General features: G+C 44.1%; 1 protein-coding gene across 3 annotated transcripts in view; it reads left to right on the top strand.

Moving 5' to 3' along the window:
* Window positions 1-21,306, top strand: part of MYSM1 (Myb like, SWIRM and MPN domains 1) — a 56,363-nt gene extending 35,057 nt beyond the window's left edge. For 2 of the 3 annotated variants that reach the window (XM_033915770.1, XM_033915772.1), the window contains 6 exons: window positions 2,503-2,577; window positions 4,303-4,491; window positions 6,292-6,424; window positions 7,718-7,823; window positions 18,085-18,142; window positions 20,007-21,306. In XM_033915770.1, the coding sequence (XP_033771661.1) occupies window positions 2,503-2,577; window positions 4,303-4,491; window positions 6,292-6,424; window positions 7,718-7,823; window positions 18,085-18,142; window positions 20,007-20,168 (723 nt within the window). In that variant the 3' untranslated portion in view covers window positions 20,169-21,306. The remainder of the gene's footprint in view (window positions 1-2,502; window positions 2,578-4,302; window positions 4,492-6,291; window positions 6,425-7,717; window positions 7,824-18,084; window positions 18,143-20,006) is intronic. The other variant, XM_033915771.1, reaches the window with a different exon arrangement.
* The last annotated feature ends 3,883 nt before the right edge of the window (window positions 21,307-25,189 follow it).

The raw sequence follows: 25,189 nt of genomic DNA, 5'->3' as shown, positions 1-25,189 counted from the left end.
TAGTAAATTTAATTTCATTACAGAGCAAGAGAAACCTGTTGATTTAAAAAAAAAAAAAATTTAGAAAGCAGAGAAAGCATGACTCGTACATGTGTATGTATGTGTACATATATATTTATATGTGTGTTGCCTGTATATTCAGTGTGTGTGCGTTGTTTCTGAGAGAAGAGGGGGTTGGTAATTTTGAATTCAGTGGTTCATAAATATTTTGGTGGTTTGAATAAGGTAATCAAATAAAACCAAGTGTGATGATATATCTCTCCCTGTCACTGTCTACACATTTCAAAGAATGCATTTTACATTTAGTCAGTAGGAGTTAGTGTAGCAAGGCAACAGATATTGCCATGCTTCTTTACCACTAGGAATTACCGTATATACTCTAATATAAATTGGGATTTTTGGGCCCAAAAATGGGGGTCCCAGTTTATATTCGGGTCAGTGCCCCCTTCCAGAATTTTTTAAGGCCACCGCCGCCAGGCTCTTCCCCTCCCCCCCTCCTCCTCCCTGCCCTATCTTCATATCTCTGCCGATCTGGTGGAGGTGTAGCGGATCCTCTGTCGGTGCAGCGGGCAGGAGCAAGCTTTCCAAACTCCTGTCCCGCTGCTAACTGGCTGCGTGATCCAATTTCGCCATCTGAGCTGCATGAGCAGCAATGCGATTTGGCACTGCTGCTCAGCACTGAGCGGCTTCCTTACTGGCTCCCGCAAATTCTCGTGAGAGAGGGCAGAGTCTGGGAGGAAGAGTGCAGAGTCTGACGGGGGAAGGAAGGAAGGGTTCAGAGCCTGACAGAGGAGGGGAGGAAGGAAGTGTGCTGGGTGCAGAGCCTGACAGGGGAGGGTGGGAAGGAAGGGTGCTGGGTGCAGAGCCTGACAGGGGAGGGGAGGAAGGAAGTGTGCTGGGCACAGAGTCTGATAGGGGAGGGATGGAGGGAAGGGGGCTGGGTGAAGAGCTTGGCAGGGAGAGGGCTGGGTGCAGAGACTGACAGGGCAGGACACTTGAATATTAAGCTGCCTGGCTTATATTTGAGCCAACCATTTTTTCCTCCTTTTTGGGGGGAGGGAAGGGGGGTCTCGACTTGTATTCGAGTATATACGGTATTTTGTAGGAACCAGTAGCAAACTATACGGCTTTGCCACTAGATGGTACTGTACATAGCAACCATAGCAGGAAGATTCAGAGGGTGACCAGAACCAAATCTACAGCTGAAATTTTCCACTCAGTTTCACCTGAAGCTAAAACCAACATCGCACTCCCTCTCCTCCCCTTCAGGGGAGGGTGAGTGTAGAGAGTTTAGGTTTCAGCAGAAAATGCACTTGAATTTTTGGCCAAAACCAAAGGATGGCCAGATCCTGATTTTGGATCATTTATGGCACTGAAATTGAAATTCTGTCAGCCTCTAGATTTTCACCGGTTTTCACTGTAGAACATACAAAGTAGAAAACACTCATCAGATTTGCTGATAGCCAGCTCAGTATGAGTAGGTGTGTGGCAGCAGGGTGGGAGGGAAAACATGTGAAACATATGTGATTGGGAGAGGCGAGGAGGGCATTTTGAAAGGAGCAATTGGGCCATTTTCTTTGGGGGGGATGTTATTTTCCTGGAATCCCTACTCTGATCTGTCTCAGTTTTGAACTAGATGTAACTTTTCCCCCATACCAAATTTGGTTTTATTCCTTTAAGGTTTTGGAAAGTTATTTTGCCCTCAGACAGATGTTTTCAACTGTTCATCCAGACAAACATTTTCAACTGCTTATGTATAATTTGTTAAGCAGCTCTTGAAACGTGTATGGTATGATAGATTCTTTGGTTTCTACTGGTTTAACATGCATTGAAATATAAACTTGGCATGAGAGCTGCCTGGTTTAAAAGCGTATACTGCAGATTTTTCTCCTTTATAGACTGTAAATTTCACTTCAGTTGCCAGACTTGGCGTCAGAGCGCCTACACTGTCCTTTTGTGCTGAATGTAGAATGAATTCAGGTTGCAGACTGTGTACTCTGCAGGGGAAAAGGAAATTCAAGTAGTCACTTTGCTATGGTGTCTGGGAGGTTCTGCTATGATAGTGAGGGGAAGTAATAGCTTAAAAATGTCAAACATGCCTAAGGCATACAAGTTGTTATTTTGAAGACTGGAGGCCCGTAGTCTTGAATAGTTAGCTTCTGCACTGTCACCGATTGCTTTCAAGACCTTATGTAAATCCCTCATTAGCATGTGTCCCTCCTTACCTGTGGATATAATAGTAATAATTTGTTTCCATCTCTTTCACTTCAGAAGTTGTGAAGTGCACAGCAGGCCATATAATGATTACAACACTAAAGTGCTGATATTGTAAACATGCTTTGAGATCTGATTAGATATAAAATCGTGCATAAAATCCAGATATTTATTAAATATGCTATAGGCTGATCGCAGTATGGTTAAAAAGTTAAATCAGATGAAGCAAAATACTTTGCCTAAATGCTTATTTTAACAGAAGAACTTTTTTCTCTCTCTGTTTTTAAGCATGCACATGTTTCTATGGCCGAGGTGATTGGTTTATTGGGAGGAAGATATTCAGAAGCTGACAAGACAATAGAGGTATGAATGAATGTGTGTTGCTGCTTTTCATTTTACATTGCTACAACACAGTTTTTTTTCAGCTTCGCCTCTCATTCAGCACATCAGTATTACGAGAGGGCTTTTCCAATGCCTCCCAGGCAGTTAAGCATTTAGTAACTGTGCGCTAGAGGTTTTTTTTATTCCATACTGTTCCTCAGTGGCCGATGTTAAAATAAGTGCTTGAAAAGCTCAAGGATGTGACCTAGTTAGTCAAGAAATACCAAGAATTCACATTCGTGATAAAGTGCACTAGATTAGTTTTGGGGACTGTTTTGAGCTCACTGATCAGTGTTTACCAGATATCGACAACTGATGTTTTTCTTCAACTAGAATGCATTTTTAAGTCCTCTTTGTTAATTTAAAAACCAAGCTAGAGTTCCCCCTCCGTATTTGCGGTTTCAGCAAGTGCAACTTCGATTATTCACAATTTTTAGCATGCCGGCTTCTCCCCCCAAATTACAGTACAGTGGGCATTTTTCAAGCGCAATCCGTCCTCTGGCAGCTTCAGACCGTCAACGTTTCTGGTCTCCTCCCCCACCTTTTTTGACTTTCTCATATGTTGTTCGTGGTTTTCTGTTAAAAACCATCAAGAATATGTTAAAACCGCAAATAACATATGAGAAAGTTATTCGTGGTTTTTCTGTATTTGCTGGTTTGGTCATCCCCAATCACCGCAAATACGGAGGGGGAACTGTATATCCAATTCTCTAGATTGTGGAAGGCAATAAGCAGTCTTCCTTAAATATATTGGATTTTTTTCCCCAGAACTTTTAGGGTACATCTGTTAAGCACGCATTAGGGCCTAACATCCTTCAGTTGACACAGTACTTTGTGTACCACCTTAATGTGCAGTCCACTTAACACAGAGAGAAAGCTGTTTACTAGTCTTACCAGTGTTGTCTCACTTCATTATAAACCTGTTGAAATAACGTTTTGCTTTTCATCTTCCTCGTCCTGCTAATTTTTGAACTGTCAGTAGGTCACAGATTTGCTTTTTTGTTTCTCCATTGTGCATAATCGTTAATTCTAATGTTATATCTCCCCACATATGTGGAAGTTATAAAAATTCTCATTTATTTGCTTAGCTATATTTTTGCCTTACTGCTATGAATTTGGAAATTTTAAAATATTTGCTAATATTTCTATTGCAGTGACATAATAATCATACAGCTTCTTATCTACCAACAGTGGCGTAGCGAGGGTAGGAGGTGCCTGGGGTAGTTGCCCCCCCCCCCGGCACCCTCCTTTCCACACCCCACCTCTTCCTTGCCCCCCTCTCCTTCCTCGCCTCCACGCCACATTCGCACCCTCCCTTCCCCCATACCTAAGTCTTCGTCAGTGCAAGCAGCTTCTCCAACTTGCTGTTTATGCCTGCGTTGGCTTTCCTTCCGATGTCACATCCTGGCCCCATGACCCGGAAGTGATTTCAGAGGGGAGACAGGCTGGCACGAGCAGCAGGCCGGAAAAGTTGCTCACGCTGGTGAAGATTTAAAAAGGTACAGGGGGGAGAGGGCGAAGAGATGCTGGTACCCCCACCAAGATGGTTCCCGGGGCAGTCTACCCATCCCCCCCTTACTACACCACTGTCTTCAATTTGCTTGCTATGGTTTAACAGGGATTGTATATATGTCTTCATTAACATTCATTTGAAATAGAATGGAATATCCAGTGTCGCATGTACTCACAAAATTGTGTTACTTACAGGTTTGTGCAGCTGAGCCGTGCAACAGTCTCAGCACAGGACTCCAATGTGAAATGGACCCTGTGTCACAAACCTTAGCATCCGAGACCCTGGCTGCCAGAGGGTATAGTGTCATTGGCTGGTATCACTCTCACCCTGCCTTTGACCCTAACCCTTCCATACGAGATATTGATACTCAGGCTAAATACCAGGTACATTGAAAATAAAAGGTCTGTTTGATTTGGTTTATTTGTTTGATATATCACATAGCAAAATAAAGGTACTAAAGCGGTTTACAAGAAATAAAGATCAAAAACCCATACAATAAATTATGAAATACAACTTAACATAATTTACAATGCAATATATTTTTAAAAATTCAATGAGGGGAATGGTTAAGATGGCAGCATAAGTGTTGGATGAACTTACTAGCCTTGTTGTAGCGCTGGAGGACTTTTTCTTCTGCATAATGCCTCGTACCAAACAGAAGGGTGTTGTGAAGGGCTGTTACCTTCCCAGTTTGGATCTCATCCCCGATCCAGCAAACCCTTGACCGTTACGTTGCCAAACCCACACCGATTCAGCCAAGGGGGTCCCGCTTCAGATATAGACGGAGTGTCTTCTTTGAAACATCACTATCCCAACCGACAGCTAACTCTCCACTGTCTCTGGGGATTCCATGAGAACCGAAGGAGCCGAAATGGATCCCTGAAGGGAGGAAGTTAGACCTGATCACCTGTTGACGAATCGTGGTGCGTCGATGAGTCCCTCGACACCCGCGATAGTCAACTTAGAGAGTATTTGGCAAGCTTGGCAAAAGTTGGGTTTTTCCATTGAAAAATATGTACAGGAAGTCTTCAGTGTCACTAGTAGGATGAAAATATTTCCACAGAATATGGAAAAAACTTAAACCAAGTATTTTGACCAATCTGATTTGATCATAAAGAGACAGTTTGTGTAGTTGTTAAAGATTAAGACTGATTCATTGGAAAATAGAGCAGCTGGAAAATTATAGAAGACTCATCATCCGTATGCTAAAATTTCCTCTCTCCAGTTATCTGCAGCTGAGTATCAGCCTCTTTGAGAATATACACTATGTACAGTTTTTCTCTTTTTCTATTCTATTTAGATTTCTAAGGAGGTCCTTTTATAAAACTGTGATAGAAAGTGACCTTAGTATGCCCCTTATGCAGGTCTTTCCTGCATGCTAAGGCCATTTTTTATTTCTGCCAGAAATTTTCCATTTTCTGAATTAATGGTCACACGCTAATGTTTAAAAGGCAAACAGGAGAAATTGCCTTCACACCAAAAAGGGCACAAAAACAACAATGAAGGAGACCAGAAGGTGCTCAATCCTATTTATTAGACAGACTCGACATGATCATGTTTCGGCCCAAAGGGGCCTGCCTCAGGAGTCTTGATATTGAATGGTAAAAACCAATAACATGTCAATCCAAATGTTGCTATGAAAAACTGAAAAGCCAAATTAATGGCTGACAGCGATTGCAGTATACACCGCATGAAAACATTTGGATTTTTGGATTGACATGTTATTGGTTTTACCACTTAATACCAAGACTCCTGAGGCAGGCCCCTTTGGGCCGAAACACGATCGTATCGAGGCTGTTTAATAAATAGGATTGAGCACCTTCTAGTCTCCTTTGTTGTTGTTTTTTTGCACACGCTAATGTTACCATTGCCAAAAATTAGCACATGAACCCTATTTCAAAAGTGGTAAGGGCTCAAATGGCAGTGTCGATGCACTAACTGATGTATTGTAGAAATGCCCACTCTTTTCCCCTGGACATGCTCCCTCAAAGACAGATTTTAAAAAATTTTTTAGCCTGTGATTTGCATATACATATTCAGAGCTTACTGTGGGACACCTTGGTACATCCCACAGCTTAGTGAAAGGAGCCCTAACACTTTAGCATTTATTTGTAGAATGTAAAATGGTCTGAAAACCTTTGGTAGAAGGGCAAATTATCAAATGCACTTCTCTTCTCCTTCAGAGTTACTTCTCCCGAGGAGGAGCAATGTTCATTGGGATGATCATAAGCCCTTATAACAGGAACAATCCATTGCCGTATTCCCAGCTCACCTGTCTGGTTATTAGTGATGAACTGAGCTGTGATGGATCTTACCGTAAGTATCTGAACACAAGGCCGCCCATGCCAAACATTTTATGGGTCAGGGCTTGTGTAGCCTTGCCATTCAATGTGCTTTGTCCAGATCTGTGAAAAACCCGTCTTTTAATCTTGCAGTCTTACCTAGATACCAGCACAATAGAAACAGAAATATGATGGCAGATAAAGGCCAAATGGCCAGTCTGCCCATCCACATTATCATCTCCTGGAATGCAGAGTATATATATTGAAGAACTAGAGCTGAGACTGAGCAGACTTGCACGATCAGTTTACCCTATATGACTATATGGTTGGAATTGGCTGGGGAGGGCTTCAACAGGAAGTACAATAGTTTGGGATGGTTTAGAAAGGCTGGAGTGAGCTTGGATAGCAACTCCAGTAGTTGGAAACTAAGGACTGTGCCAGGCAGATTTCTATGGCAGAAACAGCAAAGGAAAAAAAAAATAGACTTGGGCAGACTGGATGGACCATGACAGGTCTTTATCTGCCATCATTTACTATGTTATGTTACTATGATAAGAGCCAAATGGCCCATCCAGTCTGTTCATCCATAGCATCCATGATCTCCTCTTCTCTCTAAGACAGGGATCTCAAAAGTCCCTCCTTGAGGGCCGCAATCCAGTCGGGTTTTCAGGATTTCCACAATGAATATGCATTGAAAGCAGTGCATGCACATAGATTTCATGCATATTCATTGGGGAAATCCTGAAAACCCGACTGGATTGCGGCCCTCAAGGAGGGACTTTGAGACCCCTGCCCTAAGAGATCCCAAGTGCCTGTCCCAAACTTTCTTGAATTCAGACATGATCTTTGTCTCCACCACCTCTACCACGAGACTATTCCACGCATCTACCATCCTTTCTGCAAAAAAGTATTTCCTTAGATTACTCCTGAGCCTATCACCTCTTAAGTTCATCCTACGCCCTCTCATTCTGGAGTTTCCTTTCAAATAGGTTGTGGGTTCAAACCCACGCTGCTCCTTGTGACCCTAGGCAAGTCACTTAATCCCCCCAGTGCCCCAGGTACATTAGATAAATTGTGAGCCCACTGGCACAGACGGGGGAAAATGCTTGAGTACCCGAATAAATTCATGTAAACCGTTCTGAGCTCCCCTGGGAGAGCAGTATAGAAAATTGAATGAATAATTGAATGATTTAAATCATGAAGTCATGATTAATGGAAAGCAATCTTGCTAGAAGTGCAGTGAATGGAATCTAGGGTGGGGAGTATTTGTGGTTCTGTGATTTCCAATATCAGCTTTATGCAAACTACTTTGCTTTATGCTTCACAGGTTTGCCTTACAAGTTTGAAGTGCACCAAATGTTGGAAGAACCACAGTGGGAAGTAGTACTTGAAAAAATGAGATGGATAATAGAAAAATACAAGCAATTCCATAGGTATGCACAATGTCCAATTTATAGTCCATTAATCTAATTAGGATAACTGGAAGAGTTTTTATTAGACTCTTATTACATTTCACTACTTGCTAAGAATCAAACACTAAATAAAGCATACAGTTTAATATAGTCTAACAGGGGGTGCTATCCAATCTTTATCACTGAGTGTCGCATGAATGATTATCTCAGTTGGTGAGAGGTTGTGTGTTCTCGATGCAAAGAGCTCCTAGCTCTCAGAGAATGAGTCTGTTCTCTTGAGGCTAGAGTAGCAGACTTGGAGGAGCTGAGGGAGACAGAGGTACATATAGGCGACCTACAGTGACAATGTAGAGAACAGGCTGTGGAGTCGGAGTCGGAGGAAATTTCGGGTACCTGGAATCGGAGTCTGAAGTACAAAAAACTGAGGAGTCGGAGTCGGAACATTTATCTACCGACTCCCTGATAGAGAAGTCCCACCTCCAGTCTGGCAGCCCCTATGCTGCCTTGGAAGAGGCAGGTCCTCTAAAAGGAGAGCATCACTCTGGTAATATAGGAAATAATCCTGTAGCCAGGACCTGCCCACTAGAGCAGTGTGTCTCAAATTGTGCCCCGAAGAGATTCCGGGTGTACCACGAGAGATTCCAGATTTTTACTTTAATTTTAAAAATTCCCTTCATAAGTATGCACTTGAATAGATGACATGTACATCGCATACGCAAAAGTCTGTCAATGTTATTACGAGTTTCTGTGTGCGTAAGGATACAACCGCCCAGACAAGCATCATTCTTTGGCATGACTAGTCCTTGAAAACTAACAGCAAGTAATTTTTAGTTTTATTTTTACACTATTTTTTAATGCAGTAGTTATCCTAATGGATCGTGGTAATAGTATCCTAATTTGAGCAACAAAGCAATCAAGGCTTTATTACTGTTTGAATCTTCTTAACTTTATGAACTTGGATTTTCAGCTCTGACAGAAATTAAATCGAAAAAAAGAGAACAACTGCAGCTGGTAGATGATGAAATAAGTGTTTGCTTGTGGACGAGCCGCATTTTGAGTTAATTTGCAGTCAAAAACAAGCCCATTGCATTGATTAGCATTTCTATTCTACAGCATCTACTTTAGTTTCACCATTGCTACAATTGCCCATACATAGCTTAGAGAACTCTCAAATTTAATTTTTTTGTTGATTTTGCAATTTTATAATTTCAATTACAATGTGCCACGATAAACATTTACTCCATTTAGTGTGCCAGAGCTAAAAAAAAAAAAAAAAAAGGGATGTGTCTCCAGGGAAGGGTTAGGACAGCTGATGTAGTTGGGTGATTCGATCATTAGGCATGTAGATAGCTGGGTTGTTGATAGATGTGAGAATCGCTTGTCTGGTGCAAAGATGACAGACCTCACGTATCACCTAGATAGGATTTTAGATAGTGCTAGGGAGGACCCAGCTGTCTTGGTACATGTAGGTATCAGTGACTTAGGAAAATGTGGGAGGGAGATTCTTGAAGCCAAATTTGGGCTCTTTTGTAGAAGGTTGAAATCCAGATCCTCCAGGATAGCATTTTTGGAAATACTCCCTGTTCCACACATGGGACCCAAGAGGCCAGCAGAGCTCCAAAGTCTCAATGCGTGGTTGAGACTGTAGTGCATGAATGAGAGATTTAGATTTGTTAGAAACTGGGCAACGTTCTGGGAAAGGGGGAGCCTATTCCAAAAGAATGGAACCAGGCTGCTGGGTGCTAACATTTATCCTTGAAGGATACTATTGAAAGAGGACATTTAGGGATTCCCAATAGAGAGGTTTCAATAATGGTGAAAGAAAGCCAGGCGTGTTTAAGAGGAAATCAGAGTAAAGGACGCAAATTATTCTTGTCAACTTCTAAGCAGCATGTAGATGGAAGGAAAAAATACAATTTGAAGTGTCTGTATAAAAATGAAAGAAGCCTAAAAAAAACAAGAGTTAGAGTATATAGCACTAAATGTAGATATATAGGTATCTCAGAGACCTGGTGGAAGGAGGACAATCAATGGGACACTGTGTTACTAGGGTACAAATTATATCGCAAGAATAGAGCAGGTCAAATTGGAAGGGGGGAGTGTTGCGCTGTATGCTAGAGGGAATTGAATCAAACAAAATAAATAAATATTCTGTATGACAGCAGCATGGAATACATATGGATAGATATTCCATTTACAAAGGGAAGGGGTGTACAGGTAGTACTGTACTACTGTTCCCCAGGACAGAATGAGCAGACAAATGAAATGTTTACAGAGATTAGGAAAGCTAGTGAATTGGGCAACAGTGTTGTAATGGGTACCAAACAGAAAAATTACTACAAGGTAGAGTAGAATAAGATCATAGACATCACAAAAATTCTACTCTCTTCTATTGAGGGAGGAACAACCACTACATGCACCACACTCTTAATAGTGGAGAAAAAAGACCTTGCCATAAGAAAGGAGCATTACAGTCCAACATGCTGCTGTAACATAGTAAGCTCACTGTCATCATAGATTAAAAAAAAACAAAAACCAACTCCAATATAACTTAGATCAGGAAGCTAAAAATCTTTCCTCACAGTAAGTAAATGTAGCTGTAAATACTCAAAACAATTTCACTTAAAACGGAGCAGTCAAAATGTACTTATCTTCCCAGCAGCCATCTACTTAGCATCAGACTTCTTTACCGTCCCGCAAGCAAAATCCCAATTGTCATCTCGAAGCTGGGACTTTAATCATCTATTATTCTATTGTCCATTTATTTTGGCTTTTTGGAAATCAATATGGGGCCAAATAAATAGGTTATTAGAAAATTTGGTGGCTTTAACATATGATACTATTTTATTTGGCATGTCAATGAGAGTGAAGAGTCAGATTTCTTCAAAAAACAATAAGCTTTTACTTACGACAGGAGTTGCCATTCAACAGATTACATTTAATTGGAAAAATTGGAGCAGATTAAATTACAGTTTTTGGTGGAATTCTTTATGTCATCTATATAAAATGGAAAGAACATTAGCCATACAGAAAGGATATTTTAGTAAATTTTGAGATGTTTGGGGACCATTAACAGATTATTGTAATGAGTAGTTAACATTTTCCCTTAATAATACAATTTAAATGATGGGATAGGGATGGGGGTGGTTCTGATTCTTCATTAAATGTTTGGATTAATAGGAACGATTATATTTTATAATATATTTTATAACATATGATATGGGAGGGATAAGTTGATTGTAATAGAATATCAAGTGATGTTTTTAAATTCAAATGTTATTCTTTAGCACTCTCCAGACCAGTAGAGGTTAACTTTACGAATGGGTATATATCTAATCATGACCAGCAGGTGGAGACTGAAAACAAAACTTTGGGACAGTATATACTATCCTCCCTTCTCTATTTCCCTCAGTCTTCTTTCAGTCTCCAGCAGGTGTTGAGTGATCTGTACCCATCTCTCTTGGTAGGGCTGTTGGAATTTGTTTAGGGGTTTATTGTCCCTGTTTTTGGCCGGACGGAGCTTGGTCGGGCCCTGTTTGGGGGTCCGTCCGACCTCGGGGGTGTCAAACCCGGCGGGTCACGAGCGGGGTCCCTCCCCCCACTTCCTCCACCTCCCCACATTTTTTTAGAGGAGCCTCAGCAGTAAGCCTTGCCCCCTAAGTCAAGCAAGGCATATTGCTTCGAGAGCCTGTGGAGTCTGTTCTGTAAAAAAAAAAAAAAAAAAAATCCTGAGGTAGTGCTGGTCTGAAGGGTTGTTTCCCTTTAAGAAAACTGTATTTTACTGTATTTTTTCATGTAACCAGCACTTTTTTATAGCTAGGTCGCGTCTGGAGCAATTGTGCCCTTCTCCGGGGGAGTAGGCCACAATTTTAGTCCAGCCGCGAGGCACTCGCGGCCGGCCTGAACTCGGCGGTTTGGGTCGGTGAGGTGGTGGAGCTCCGTCGGCAGCGGCTGCAGGCGCCCAGAGCTCCCCGCCGATGGTGCCTCGCGAGTCGGCTTGGAGCAGTGGGGAAGCCCGGTCTTCCACAACCGCCCACGGAGGGATTCCCCGAAGGATTCCCTCTCAGCTGATTTTTTGACAGCTGATGCCGACTTGCCTGTCTTAGCGGCTGGGACTGTTCAGTCTTCTCAGCCGCTACAGGCCATGGAGGGAGCATTTTTGGCGGGAACTTCGCCATTTTCTTTGTCTGGCCCCTCCATTTTGTCTGCAACCTCAGGTGACCTTCCCCCTGTATGGCGAACACAGGGGCAGGTTTCAGCTTGGACCCCTGCTGGGGCAGGGAGTCCCTGGGGACCCCCAGGGGTTTTTTGCCCCCAATTTTTTTTCTTTCTTTGTGCGGACTTTGGGGGGTCCCACGTGCGCCTGGGGGGTTTCGGGGGGGGGTTTCCCTCCGCGCCCCCTATGGCTTTGCCTCCCTCTTTTCGTTTGGCGTCCCCTCTTCCTCCTCCCTCATCCAAGCGCCCGCGGGGGGGCTTGGATTGCGAATTGGTGGGCGGAGGAGCGTGTTGGCCTGGTTGAGGACCTGGCTGCTTTGGCGGGCTTCCAGGATCCTCTAGAGGGGACGCCTGTTGGCAGCGGGGCGGCGGGTTTCCCGTCTTCCAGAGCAGATGCGTCCGTGGTGCGCTTTTTTATTCAGAGGGATGAGCTTTTAGACCTGTGTAGCAGGTCTCCTTGGTGCTGCATTTTTGCAGTGGCGCCGCCGGAGACCCCGCGTATGGGGGCCCCTCTGCTTCAGGGGGTCTGTCCTGGTTCCCGCTCTTTTCCTGTGCGTCAGGATTTGCGGGATTTTGTGTTGGCGCAGTGGCCTATGGGCGCAGTTTCGTTTGGTGTGCGCCTTGGCTCTTGGGTATCCCGTCCCGGAGGGAGGTAGGGCTACCTTAATTTCGCCAATGGGGAACGCGGTGGTCTCGGCACTTCCTAAGCGGCATACCGTGCCTGTTATGGACGGTTCTGCTCTTAGGGTCTCGGAGGCGCGTGCGTTAGAGACTCTTCTTAAGTATGATTTTGATGTCTCTGCCTTTGGGGTCCAGGCGGCTGTTTGTGGGGAGCTAGTCGCTCGCGCCGTGTTTCGGTGGGCTGAGCGTGTCCTGGATCGGGAGTCTGATGACTGGTCTCTAGTGGATCAGGAGGTAGCGAAGATTGCGATGGCTGCCTCGTTCCTCTCAGATGCTCTTTATGACTTGGTGCGGATTTCGGCTAAGTCTATGGCATGGCCGCGCGGCGTATTTTGTGGCTGCGCGCTTGGGCGGCGGATTCTGCGTCCAAAGCTAAGTTTACTAAAGTTCCCTTTAGGGGGTCTTTTTGTTTGGAGAGGAATTAGATGAGTTGATTCAGACTCTGACGGACTCGAAGGTGCCCCGTCTGCCTGAGGACCGTGCCCGCCCTGCGTCTAGGTGTGGGGCTGCCCGGGGGCGTTTGCGGGAATTTCGCAAGTATCGCCCGGGGCGTGGGGCTGCTTCTTTCCCGGCTCAGGGTTTTTCCCGGGGTCGGTTCTTCCAGCGCATGCAGCCCTTTCGGGGGGCCCGTCGGGGGGCAGGGAATCCCTCCGCCGGTTCCCCCGCTTCCCGTCCTGCGCAATGACTCCTTGCCGGCGCCCCCTTTGGTTCCGGTGGGGGCCCGGCTGCGCAAATTTTTCCCCAAATGGGCCGAGATCGCGTCCGATCAGTGGGTCCTTGAGGTGGTGCGGGACGGTTACGCTCTGGAGTTTACCCGCTCTCTGCCGGACTTTTTCCTCGCTTCTCCATGTCAGACTCCATGGAAGACGCAGGCTTTTCGTCAGACCCTTCAGCGTTTGCTAGATCTCGAGGCAGTGGTGCCGGTGTCCCCTACGGAGTGGGGCACCGGCAGGTACTCCATTTACTTTGTGGTGGCCATAAAGGAGGGGACCTTTCGGCCCATCCTGGATGTCTCTCGATCTGACGGAGGCCTACTTGCAGGTTCCAATTCGGGCCTCTCATCAGCACTTCCTTCGCTTTGCGATCTTGGGGCGGCACTTTCAGTTCTGTGCGCTTCCCTTTGGTCTGGCCACGGCTCCTCGGACGTTCACCACGGTAATGGTGGTCGTCGCGGCAGCCTTGCGGTCGGTGGGCATCCTGGTTCTCCCCTACCTGGACGACTGGTTGATTCGGGCAAAGTCGTTGCAGGAGAGCTCCCGGGTTACGGCTCGGGTGGTGGAGTTTCTCCGGTCGCTGGGCTGGGTGGTCAACCTTTCCAAGAGTCGGTTGGTCCCGGCTCAGCGTCTGGAGTGCCTTGGGGTTATGTTCGACATCTCCTTGGGGAAGGTCTTCCTTCCAGAGGCCCGGGTGAGCAAATTGCAATCTCAGATTCGCCTGCTTTTGGCGTCCCGGGGTCCTCGGGCGCGAGATTTCCTCCAAGTCCTGGGATCAATGGCGGCATCCCTGGACGTGGTGAGGTGGGCGCGGGCCCACATGCGTCCTCTTCAGTATGCTCTGCTCCGGAGGTGGTCTCCCCGGAGGCAAGATTTGGATGTTCCGGTTCCCCTGCGAGGCTTGGCGCGCTGCATTCTGCGCTGGTGGCTCCGGACCCCTCACCTGGTTCAGGGGGTGGGTCTGGATCTCCCGCAGTGGACGGTGCTCCTTACGGATGCGAGTCTCCTCGGTTGGGGGGCTCAGTTTATGGGCCACTCAGCTCGGGGCACCTGGTCCGCGGAGGAGGCCTCCTGGTCGATCAACGAGTTGGAGACCAGAGCGGTCAGGCTGGCGCTGTTAGCTTTCCACTCCCTTTTGCTGGGCAAGTCGGTCAGAGTCCTGTCGGACAATGCCACGGCGGTGGCTTATGTCAATCGTCAGGGGGGCACCAAGAGCACTCCTGTGGCGCAGGAGGCGGCTCGGCTCATGGTTTGGGCGGAGTCCCATCTTCTGGACCTCTCGGCTTCTCATATAGCCGGGGTAGAAAATGTTCAGGCAGACTTCCTCAGTCGTCACTTCCTGGATCCAGGAGAGTGGTTTCTCGGCGCCGGAGCGTTTCGGTGGATAGTGCAAGATTGGGGGCAGCCCCTGATGGACCTGATGGCCACGAGTGGCAACGCCAAAGTGCCCCGCTTCTTCAGTCGTCGCAGGGAAGGGCTGGCCGAGGGTCTGGATGCTCTGGTCCAGCCGTGGCCAACGGAGGGGCTGTTGTATGTGTTCCCTCCTTAGCCGCTGGTGGGCAGAGTGCTTCTTCGCATTGTTCACCATCCTGGTTTGGTGGTGCTGGTGGCTCCGGATTGGCCTCGACGTCCGTGGTATGCGGATCTGGTGAGACACCTGGTGGCGGTTCCTCTTCCTCTGCCTCTCTCGGACGACCTTCTGATGCAGGGTCCCATTCCCTTGTTCGACCCGTCTCTCTTCTGTCTTACGGCGTGGCTCTTGAAAGGGGTCGCCTTAGCAAGAAGGGATATTCAGACAAGGTGATCGCTACACTGTTGGGGTCCCGGAGGCTTTCTACCTCTCGGGCTTATGTGCGGGTTTGGCGTCTCTTTGAGGAATGGTGTCGGGCGCGGGGAGTGACCTCTTTTCGCGCTTCTCTGCCTAACATTCTAGAGTTCTTGCAGGATGGCCTGGATAGAGGCCTGGCTTGGTCTTCTCTCCGGGTTCATCTTGCGGCCCTGTCGACCTTTCGAGGGTTGGTGTCAGGTCAGCGTTTATCGGCTCTTCCTGATGTGATTCGGTTTCTGCGGGCGGCCAAGTTGCTTAGGCCTCCCCTACGGCCCTCGGTTCCCTCTTGGGATCTTAATCTGGTTCTCTCTGTTTTGGTGCGCCCGCCTTTCGAGCCCTTGGACGACTGTTCTTTGAAGGACCTTACTTTGAAGGCGGTCTTTTTGGTGGCCATTACTTCTGCTAGGAGTATTTCTGAGCTGCAGGCTTTCTCTTGTAGGGCTCCCTTCTTGGAGTTGTATAGGGAGCGGGTCGTCTTGCGGCCTGTTCCTTCCTTTCTGCCGAAGGTTGTTTCTCTTTTCATGTCAATCAATCGGTGGTTCTCCCGGTCTTGGGTGGTCGGGAGGGCTCTTCTGAGCAACGGCAGCTGCGCAAGTTGGATGTCGGTCGGGTCCTTCGCTCTGATGTGCAGCGGACCCAGGAATTCCGGAAGTCCGATCATCTCTTTGTCCTCCTGGCTGGTCCTAGTCGGGGAGCTGGCGCTTCTAAGGCTAATATTGCGCGCTGGATCAAGGAGACGATTGCTTCCGCTTATCTTCTGAAACAGCAGCCTGTTCCGGAGTTTCTCAAGGCTCATTCCACTCGGGGTCAGGCGGCTTCTTGGGCTGAGTCGTCGCTCGTGCCTCCGGTGGATATTTGTAAGGCTGCGGTTTGGTCCTCCTTGTATTCTTTTGTTAGACATTATCGGGTAGATGTTCAGGCGCGTCGGGACGCGGTGTTCGGTGAGCGTGTTCTGGTATCGGCCCTTCGGGGGTCCCGCCCGTGAGAGGGACTGCTTTGGTACGTCCCATTCGTAAAGTTAACCTCTACTGGTCTGGAGAGTGCTAAAGAAGGAGAAATTAGGTTCTTACCTGCTAATTTACTTTCTTTTAGCTTCTCCAGACCAGTAGAGGTCCCCACCCTGTCTGTTGTTGTTGTTGTTGTTGGGGCTGTTTTCGCGGGCAGTTTTTGTTTTTTGCTGCGGGTTCTAGTATTTTTCTAGGGCCGGGGAGAATTAAAGAACAGCGGCTGTGGCTCGGCTGGCTTAGCTGGCGAGCTGTGGGGACATTTTCCTTCGGGTATTTCTCCTCTGCATTTTCCAACAGCATTTGGGTATGTTATTTGTTACTCCTGTTCGGAGTATTGTTTTCTTCCTGTTTTCCAGTTCTTGGTTCTGCTTGGCTATTCGGCAGACTGAGGGAAATAGAGAAGGGAGGATAGTATATACTGTCCCAAAGTTTTGTTTTCAGTCTCCACCTGCTGGTCATGATTAGATATATACCCATTCGTAAAGTTAACCTCTACTGGTCTGGAGAAGCTAAAAGAAAGTAAATTAGCAGGTAAGAACCTAATTTCTCCTTTCTTGAGACACTTGTTGTAAGATGAAAAAATAAATAAAGATAAAAAAAAAAATCCAAATGGGAGCACCCCATTTTGCCAATACTGTCTTCAGGGGATCAATCATCACAAGAGAATCCACAGCCAACTCTTAAATCACGTCTGAAAAAAAAAAATGGCTTTGGTACTGCTACAGATCTCCGCAGTGCGATGACATCATCAAAATGGCTCCTCCCATCAACACATCGCAGATGTGGCCAAATGTTTGGTGTGCCCTATGATGATCCTAGATCTAATAAAACTTTTTATTTGTATTCAGACACTTCTTGCAATGTAATTTATTGATTTGTCCCTGTGGACAGATATATGGCACAGATATACGGCAACTGTGGATTCGTTTAATGGAGCATAGACATTGCTTTGTATTAGAACAATTAGAAGTGAGTGCTCATCATGGCAATATACGCCGCAGTGTGCAGCAAAAAGAACAACACTGGATATTTACCTTAAAATCAGTGGCACCATTGAGTAGAAAGCGTTTCTGTAAGATAAATTGGACTGTTAGGGGTGTTGACAGGAGGAGCTAGTTTGATGATGTCATTGCGCTATATTTTCAAACAAGACTGAGACAAGTGGCACCTTCGGTTATCTTACAAAGTTGACATGGGTCCTGAAAAGCTTGTTTTTCCAATGTCAATCTGTAAGGTGCCGCATATGCCTTATTTTTCTCCACCTTACTTCCAATCGCAGATTCTCACCCTTCAGATCCCAGAAGTCCACCTGAATGCATGATAATAAGTGGATTTTTAGGGTGGTCAAAAATTTCTTGTATGAGGGAGGTTTGTTTGGAGTGAGAACAGTAGCACTTTCCAAAGGGCTGGGGCGATTTTAGCAAAGGAATGCACTTACGTGTTGTACCAAGCACATGAGACATTTGGAATAGATAAGCAGCAATCTTGACCTGAGTTAAAATGGTGCCAGCAAAAATCACTTTAGTCATGTTGGCACTATTTTTATGATGCTAGGGCTGACGTGGGAAGCAACAGCGAGTAATATTCAGCCATTACGTGGTTTATTTTAGGGCTGCTTAACTATTTATGTTGTACCTGAATCGTATTAATGCTATATGTGTAGATACCAGCGGTCAGTGTATTGTGTGTATATTCAGTGCTTCCAGATATTCTTTTGTCAATGCCATAGCTGGCATTTAAGAAAATATGCTCACCACTGGGTGTGAATATTGACCCGTATGTATAATCTATTTATTATATAGGTATTCATTGTTATTTATTTTTGCTTTTTTGAATAGCAGAGTTCCAATGGATAAAATCTTTCGAAGAGATTCAGATTTGACCTGCTTGCAGAAAGTAAGTCATAGTACATGTGGGCAGTATGTAAAATTGTTTTCACTTAATATTTATTAGAATTTTTTAATACACTAGGGCTGATTGAAAAGTAACGAGACTGCCTCTGTTTATCTTTCCAAGCATTAGATGTGGCAATGCTGTGCTAGTTCTTGTGAAGCTCATACAGTAACGTTTCTGAACCTGCAGTTGGACTGCCGTAGTCTTCATTGTTGGGTCACAGTGAAAGGAAGAACTTTGTACATGTCTATGAGAGTATGCCAGAAGTGTGCGATTGTTTCACCACTGTATGCTTGCCGTAACATTTCAAGAATTTCATTACCGCTCTTTCCAAGTTTTTAAGACAAAATTCAATCGTACATCTCTGACATCAGTGTATGAGCTTCACATGAGCAGCATAGCGTTGCCTTAGCTACTTCTTGGAAAGAAAAACAGAGGAAGTCTCATTCCTTTTCAATCAGCCCTCGTACAATCAACATAGAGCAATTACATCATCAAACAGAAGAAAAAGAAGCAAAAGTGTCCAACGAGAGCTGATAAAAAAAAAAAAAACAAAACCCAAATAATCATATCTTGCTTCTTAAATAAGCACAATGGGATATGAGCTCTCCCCTCCAAAATCCCAGCAGGTAAATTAACTCAAGAAACCTCAGTTGACCACCTCCATGTGCTATTCCTGACTTTTAATAGGATCTTCAGAATGGGTGAGTTCAATAAAAATATACTCCTTACCCATATATTTGAGAAAGCACTTTGGGGTACTTTTTTACTAAGCTGTGGTAAAATGGAACCTTAGCGCTCCCTTATGCGGGTTTTTCCCATGTGCTAAGATTATTTTTACCACTACTACTATTAATTATTTGTGTAGCACTACCAGACGTACGCAATGCTGTACAGAGTCACAAAGAAGACACTATCACAGCTGTTAAAATGGTCTTTTTGTATTTGTATTAATTGCCATGTGCTGCCCCCCCTGATTTCCCATCCCCTTATACACTTTAGCCTGCTCCTCTCCATTCCAGGATCAAAACCATCTCGAAGGCCCAAACCCTTTCTTCCACTTAACCCAGAGGTTCTCATCCTAGTCCTCAGGACACACCTAAGCAGTCAGGATATCCACAGCAAATATGCATGAGATAAATTTTGCATGAACTACCTTCATTCTGTGCAAATTATCTCATCCCCATGGGCTCTGTCCCTGCCCCATCCCCGCCCCGTCCCTACTGACTCTGTCCTCATTTGCTCTGGCCTTATGTCCTCATTTGGCCTGGCCTGAACATTTATGATTTTACTGTAAATTTAAATCTGTTTATTAAAGTATAAAAAAAAGAACAATCTGTACAACTGTTTATAAGTCACAAAGAGAGCCTTCCATTTCTGTCTGGTTTTGGAACAGCCTTTCCAAAGATTTAGTTGCCTATGTTTTTACATTCTCTGGGAAGGTAATTGAATTGTCTTTCAGACATGGTTGTAGAAGATGAACACCCCTGAGATGGCTGCCTTTGTTTTGTGCTATGATACTGTAAATCACTTCATAATGTGCTCTGGAAATCCAAATTACTATTTAATCATCGAGCCATAAGACATAGCTTAGTCCAATGTGTGTGAAACTTCCTTCTCGTAGTTGCCAACTGAATTTTAAACTTGTTTTCCCAAATCTCACTCCTGTTCATTCTGGTCCTTGCCAGCTGCGCCTGCTTGTGTGTTTTGTCTGACTGTTTACCCTTTAAGAGCTGGGTTAAAAAGGTCAGACCCAGTCTGACATAAGGCACTAGTGAGAGAAAATGTTCCATGCCAAAAAATCAATGTTTATTCAGGCTTATGCGAATTTAAATTGAAATACTGTGATTTTTCTCTCTTAATTTAGCTGTTGACGTGTTTGAGGAAAATATTAGAAAAGGTTGCCAACTGTTTTATTACTGAAGAGTTCCTGACCCAGATTGAACACTTGTTCCTGTCTAATAATAAAACTGTGAACAGCAACCTCGAGGAGCATAAGACGGAATCCCCAGAAGATAGTTCAACGTGACAGACTAAATAAGGACATAAGGGGAAAAAAATACCAGTTGGCCCGTTTAATTTCTGAAGGATAGGTTATGCCAAATTCTTCAAACAGAATATAATACCTACTCGTACTCCAGTCTTGATGAGGCTTCATCCAGAACTGGAAATATAATTTGCACTTAGCACAGTGTACTGGTGTCCCCTTCCAAGTCCGGCTTCAAATGGTAATTTTTGTGGCCCAAGCACTGGAGCATCTTAGTAAATTCAGAAGTTAGTACTGTTCAGACATTTGTTATGTTTTCTGGAAGTAATGGCATTTCATCCTGACTGCTGGATCCTAAAAGCTCTCTACTGCAGCTACCCACTCTGGGCCCCATTGCCAGCAAAGGGTTTTCTTAGCAGCTGAGTCCACAGGACTCGGGCACAGATACAGAGCTCTACGTGGATGACCTTGGTCCTCTGGTTTGGAATCATTCTGCAAGCGAGAGAACCTGCTTTAGTGCAAGTAGCTCAATTACTGCAAACATTGACCACCATAATTCACAGGATCATGGCTGGAGCAAATGTCATTGTGAAACTGATAAAAACCAGCGCCAGTATGTATTAATTTCTACACGTTATATCTGTTGTTCTGTGTGATATTACCCACATAATTTGCTTTTACTGTAATTACAGCTCCCAGTTGTGTACGATAAGTGTATTTGTATATATTTTCAAAATCCACATTCAAGTAACTAGTTTCCCAAGCAACATCCATGTCCAGCATTAAAAAAAATAAAGTTATATAAGTTATATACAAACAATATTTATCGTCTTAATTTGGAAACAATGCCTGAAGCTAAAACGACCTAAACTTTTTGGGAAGCTGCATTAAGCAATATCAGGAAAAGGAGGAAGATTTTTACAACTGCTGCTGATTTTTTTGCAGCTACTCGGTACTATACTGGGATAGAACTGATGTCAGCAAATTGTTTACTTTGCCTATAGTACACAGAAGGGGCAGTTCTATATAATGTGTCAAAATGCTGGGCCCTGGGGTTGCAGATTCAAGCTCAATTGGTGACTGGGCAAGTCACCAATATGCCATTGCCCCTGGTACATCAGTCAGATTGTGAGCCCACCAGGACAAATAGGGAGAAATACTCGAGTATCTGACTACTAAAATAAATAAAAATATTTGTAAATAGTAACATAGTAAATGATGGCAGATAAAGACCCGAATGGTCCATCCAGTCTGCCCAACCATACATGCCCCACTTGGAGTATTGTGTTCAGTTTTGAAGACCGTATCTGGCGAAGGACATAAGAAGACTTGAAGCGGTCCAGAGGAGGGCGACAAAAATGATAGGAGGTTTGCGCTAAAAGACATATGAGGAGAGACTGGAAGCCCTGAATATGTGTACCCTAGAACAGTGGTCTCAAACTCAAACCCTTTGCAGGGCCACATTTTGGATTTGTAGATACTTGGAGGGCCGCAGAAAAAAATAGTTAATGTCTTATTTTAAAAAATGACAATTTTGCATGCGGTAAAACTCTTTGTAGTTTATAAATATTTCCTTTTGGCTAAGACTTAATAATATTGTCATTTATAGCTAGAGATACATATGATCAAGAAACTGTTTTATTTTACTTTTGTGATTATGATAAAACATACCCAGGGCCTCAAAATAGTACCTGGCGCGCCACATGTTTGAGACCTGAGATATGATTCAGACGTTCAAATACTTGAAAGGTATTAACATAGAACAAAATCTTTTCCAAAGAAAGGAAAATGGTAAAACTAGAGGACATAATTTGAGGTTGAGGGGTGGTAGACTTAAGAGCAATGTAAGGAAATTCTACTTTAGGGAGAGGGTGGTGGATGCCTGGAATGCGCTCCCAAGAGAGGTGGTGGAGAGGAAAACGATGACAGAGTTCAAAAAAGCGTGGGATGAACACAGAGGATCTAGAATCAGAAAATAATAGTAAATATTGAAGGACAAAGGTCAGTATTGGGCAGACTTGCATGGTCTGTGTCTGTATATGGACTTTTGGTTGAGGATGGGCTGGAGTGAGCTTTGACGGAGACTTCAGTAGTTTGAACCCAAGCACAGTACCGGGTAGAGCTTTGGTTTCTTGCCCAGAAATAGCTAAGAAAAAAAAAAAGTAAATTGAATCAGGTTGGGCAGACTGGATGGACCATTTGGGTCTTTATCTGCCGTCATCTACTATGTTACTATGCTGCATAAATTAATCATTTAATGTAAATGGTCCTTTTTTCTTAGATATTTCTGGGCTAGAAACCCAGAGCCCTGCCTGGTAGTGTGCTTAGGTTCCATCTACTGGAGCCTCCATCAAAGCTCACTCCAGCCCATCTTAACCATCCCAGCAACCAAAACCCTCCCTAGCCCGTCCTCAACTGAATGTCCATATACAGGACACAGACCGTGCAAGCCTGCCCCAGTACTGGCCTTAGTTCCTTCAATGTATACCCATTATTTTCTGATTAGTGATTCTCTGTTCAAACCACTGTCATCGTTTTCTCTACCACCTCCCTCGGGAGCGCATTCCACGCATCAACATCACATGATTTTGTTCTATAACTTGCACAAAAGCATCTCCCACAGTTATGGCATTCTAGGCAAGTTATGCATGAAAGGGGAGATATTCAGCAGTTTTGCTGACTGCCGCTGGCATTAAATCTGGAAATTAAATGATGGGCCACATCCGCATTTTGCCATTGAATTTCCAAGTTAACTTATAACCAGTTAAGTGCGATATTAAGCACTTAACCAGGTATAGGTTCCGCACAAAGATACAACTGACGTCTTCATGTTCCTATTTATCTGAGAAGCTTAGCCGCTTAAGCTCTAAATATCAGCGCTTGACAGGCCAAGTGCTGACTCCACCCTTGGAACGCCCCAGAATAGCTGGTTTGCAGTGTGGCGCTAGCAGATTATTTTCAGCTTATTTGTCGAGTGGAATGTAGTAGATTTAAATCAAACTGGGCAAAATATTTCTTCGCTTAACATGTAATTAAACTTGAATTCACCAGAGAATGTGGTGAATGCAGTTATTAGGATTTTAAAAAAGGTTTGTATAATTTGCTAAAAGTTCATAAACCATTATTAATATGAGCTTGAGAAAATCTACTGCTTATTCCTAGGATAAATAGCATAAAATCTGTTTTACTATTTGGGATCTTGCCAGGTACTCATAACCTGGGTTGGCCACTGTTGGTAATAGGATACGTGGCTAGGTGATCCTTCCGTATGGCAACTCTTATGTTCAGCAGTGCTAAACAGTTCTGAAGGAGCTGAGACAGAGAGGAGGGTCTACAGTGATGTAGTAGAGAAGTCCTACTTCAAGTGTAGCATCCTCTGTCACCTATAGAGAGAGCCTCACCTTAGAGAGGCAGGAATTGATCCTGTAGCTAGATCCTGCCCTCCTGGTGATGCAGTATCCTCTCACAGCAAGGACATGTCCAGGAGGAAACAGGATGGCTATTGTTATTGGAGATTCAGTCATTATGCATATTTGTATCTAGGTGACTGACAGGTGTGAGGATCACATGGTCACTTGCCCGGTGTGAAAGTGACAGACCTCGCACATCACCTAGATAAGATTTTAGGCAGAGCTGAAGAGGAGCGTAATACAAAACATATATAAAAATTAACATCAATAATAATCTTTTGTCTTCCAAGATCCTCACAGCGCTACCCGTTATACCTGAGAAATGGGCATTTTGGCAGGTATGGTTTGGAAAATCATTCTTGAAAAGTTGGGTATGCCCAAGGTTAGTTAAAGATGGGTTCCAAGAATGCTCACACCATGTCAGAAGGTCACAAGTCTCCAGTGCTGTCAGGAGAACTTGAAGATGCTCCTTGAAGATCAAGTGAATTTTTTTTCATCACTTGGTGAATGGAGATGAGTTGAGTCTATCACAGAGATCTTAAGTCCAAAATGGAGTCAATGCAGTGGAAGTATAAGTCTTCCCCTACTCAAAACAGTTCAAGACAGAAAAAAGTCCCAAGTCATAGTAGCAGATAGTGACAAAATATCTCCAAACTCCAAATGAAATATAATTGGGTTGGGTTAGCAGGGTAACTCAATTATCTATTTGGTTTTTGGAAAAAGCTGGTATACAGTTAGAAACATGACAATGAGGACATACCAGGAAGACAAGTATATTGGTTTGGTGTAGTCAACGCTAGTAGGAAGAAGATCCTAGGTTTCCTTGTGACATTTTCCTAGAAATCCATGAAGAGCCAGCTAACACAAGAAAGGACTAGGAAGAACAGAAAGGGCTGAGATTTCTGAAAAGTGCAACAAAGAAATAAACACAGATCAAGAGACCAAAAGGACAGAGACAACACAGACAGATAAGAGAGGAATATAGAGAGAGTAAGAGATACCTGATTGTTCAAGTCATACAACTTGGAAAGCAAAAAGGGAAGGAACTCTGAAGAATCTAGTCCTAAGTGGAGCATAGTTCTAAGTACAGTATTTATATGTTTAGTCTTTATACTCATCTGAGGATATTCTTGAAGACGAAGCTGTTGTAAACTTTCAGCTCTGTAATTGAAACCTATATATGATATTTTGATAACTGCTACTTTTGAGACCAAAATGATAAATATTTACTATTCAATCATTTTAAAATGTTTTTATTATATTATCAATGTTAAGTTCCCTGGCTTGGTGTTGTGATTAATTGTAATAAATCATTTACTTTGAATTGTAAAATAATATCATGTTCTGCCACCAGCGGGTTTCCAGAAACTTCACAATGTAGTGTCAGTGAAGGAATTCAGTCTAGTTCTGTCAAGCATTGAGTTGATGCAACAAAAGTTAACAAAAATGTCTTCATTAAGGCAAAGTGAATATAAGAGTGTAGGCATTAGTTCTTAGAAGGGATGTTATCAACATGGGCTACTGTTATGACATAATTTTATTGTTAACCCCAGTTCATACTAACCAGGTCTTTTTGCATAAAATGGGACCTGTATTAAAATAGCATGAGTTAGTAGCAAAATATCAGTAGCCCACATTGATAACTGTGCTGCT

This window comes from Geotrypetes seraphini, chromosome 12, assembly GCF_902459505.1.
Source record: "Geotrypetes seraphini chromosome 12, aGeoSer1.1, whole genome shotgun sequence".
NCBI classification, from domain to species: domain Eukaryota; kingdom Metazoa; phylum Chordata; class Amphibia; order Gymnophiona; family Dermophiidae; genus Geotrypetes; species Geotrypetes seraphini.
The sequence above is the reverse complement of the archived record's forward strand: the minus strand, read 5'-3'. Positions and strand labels throughout refer to the sequence as shown.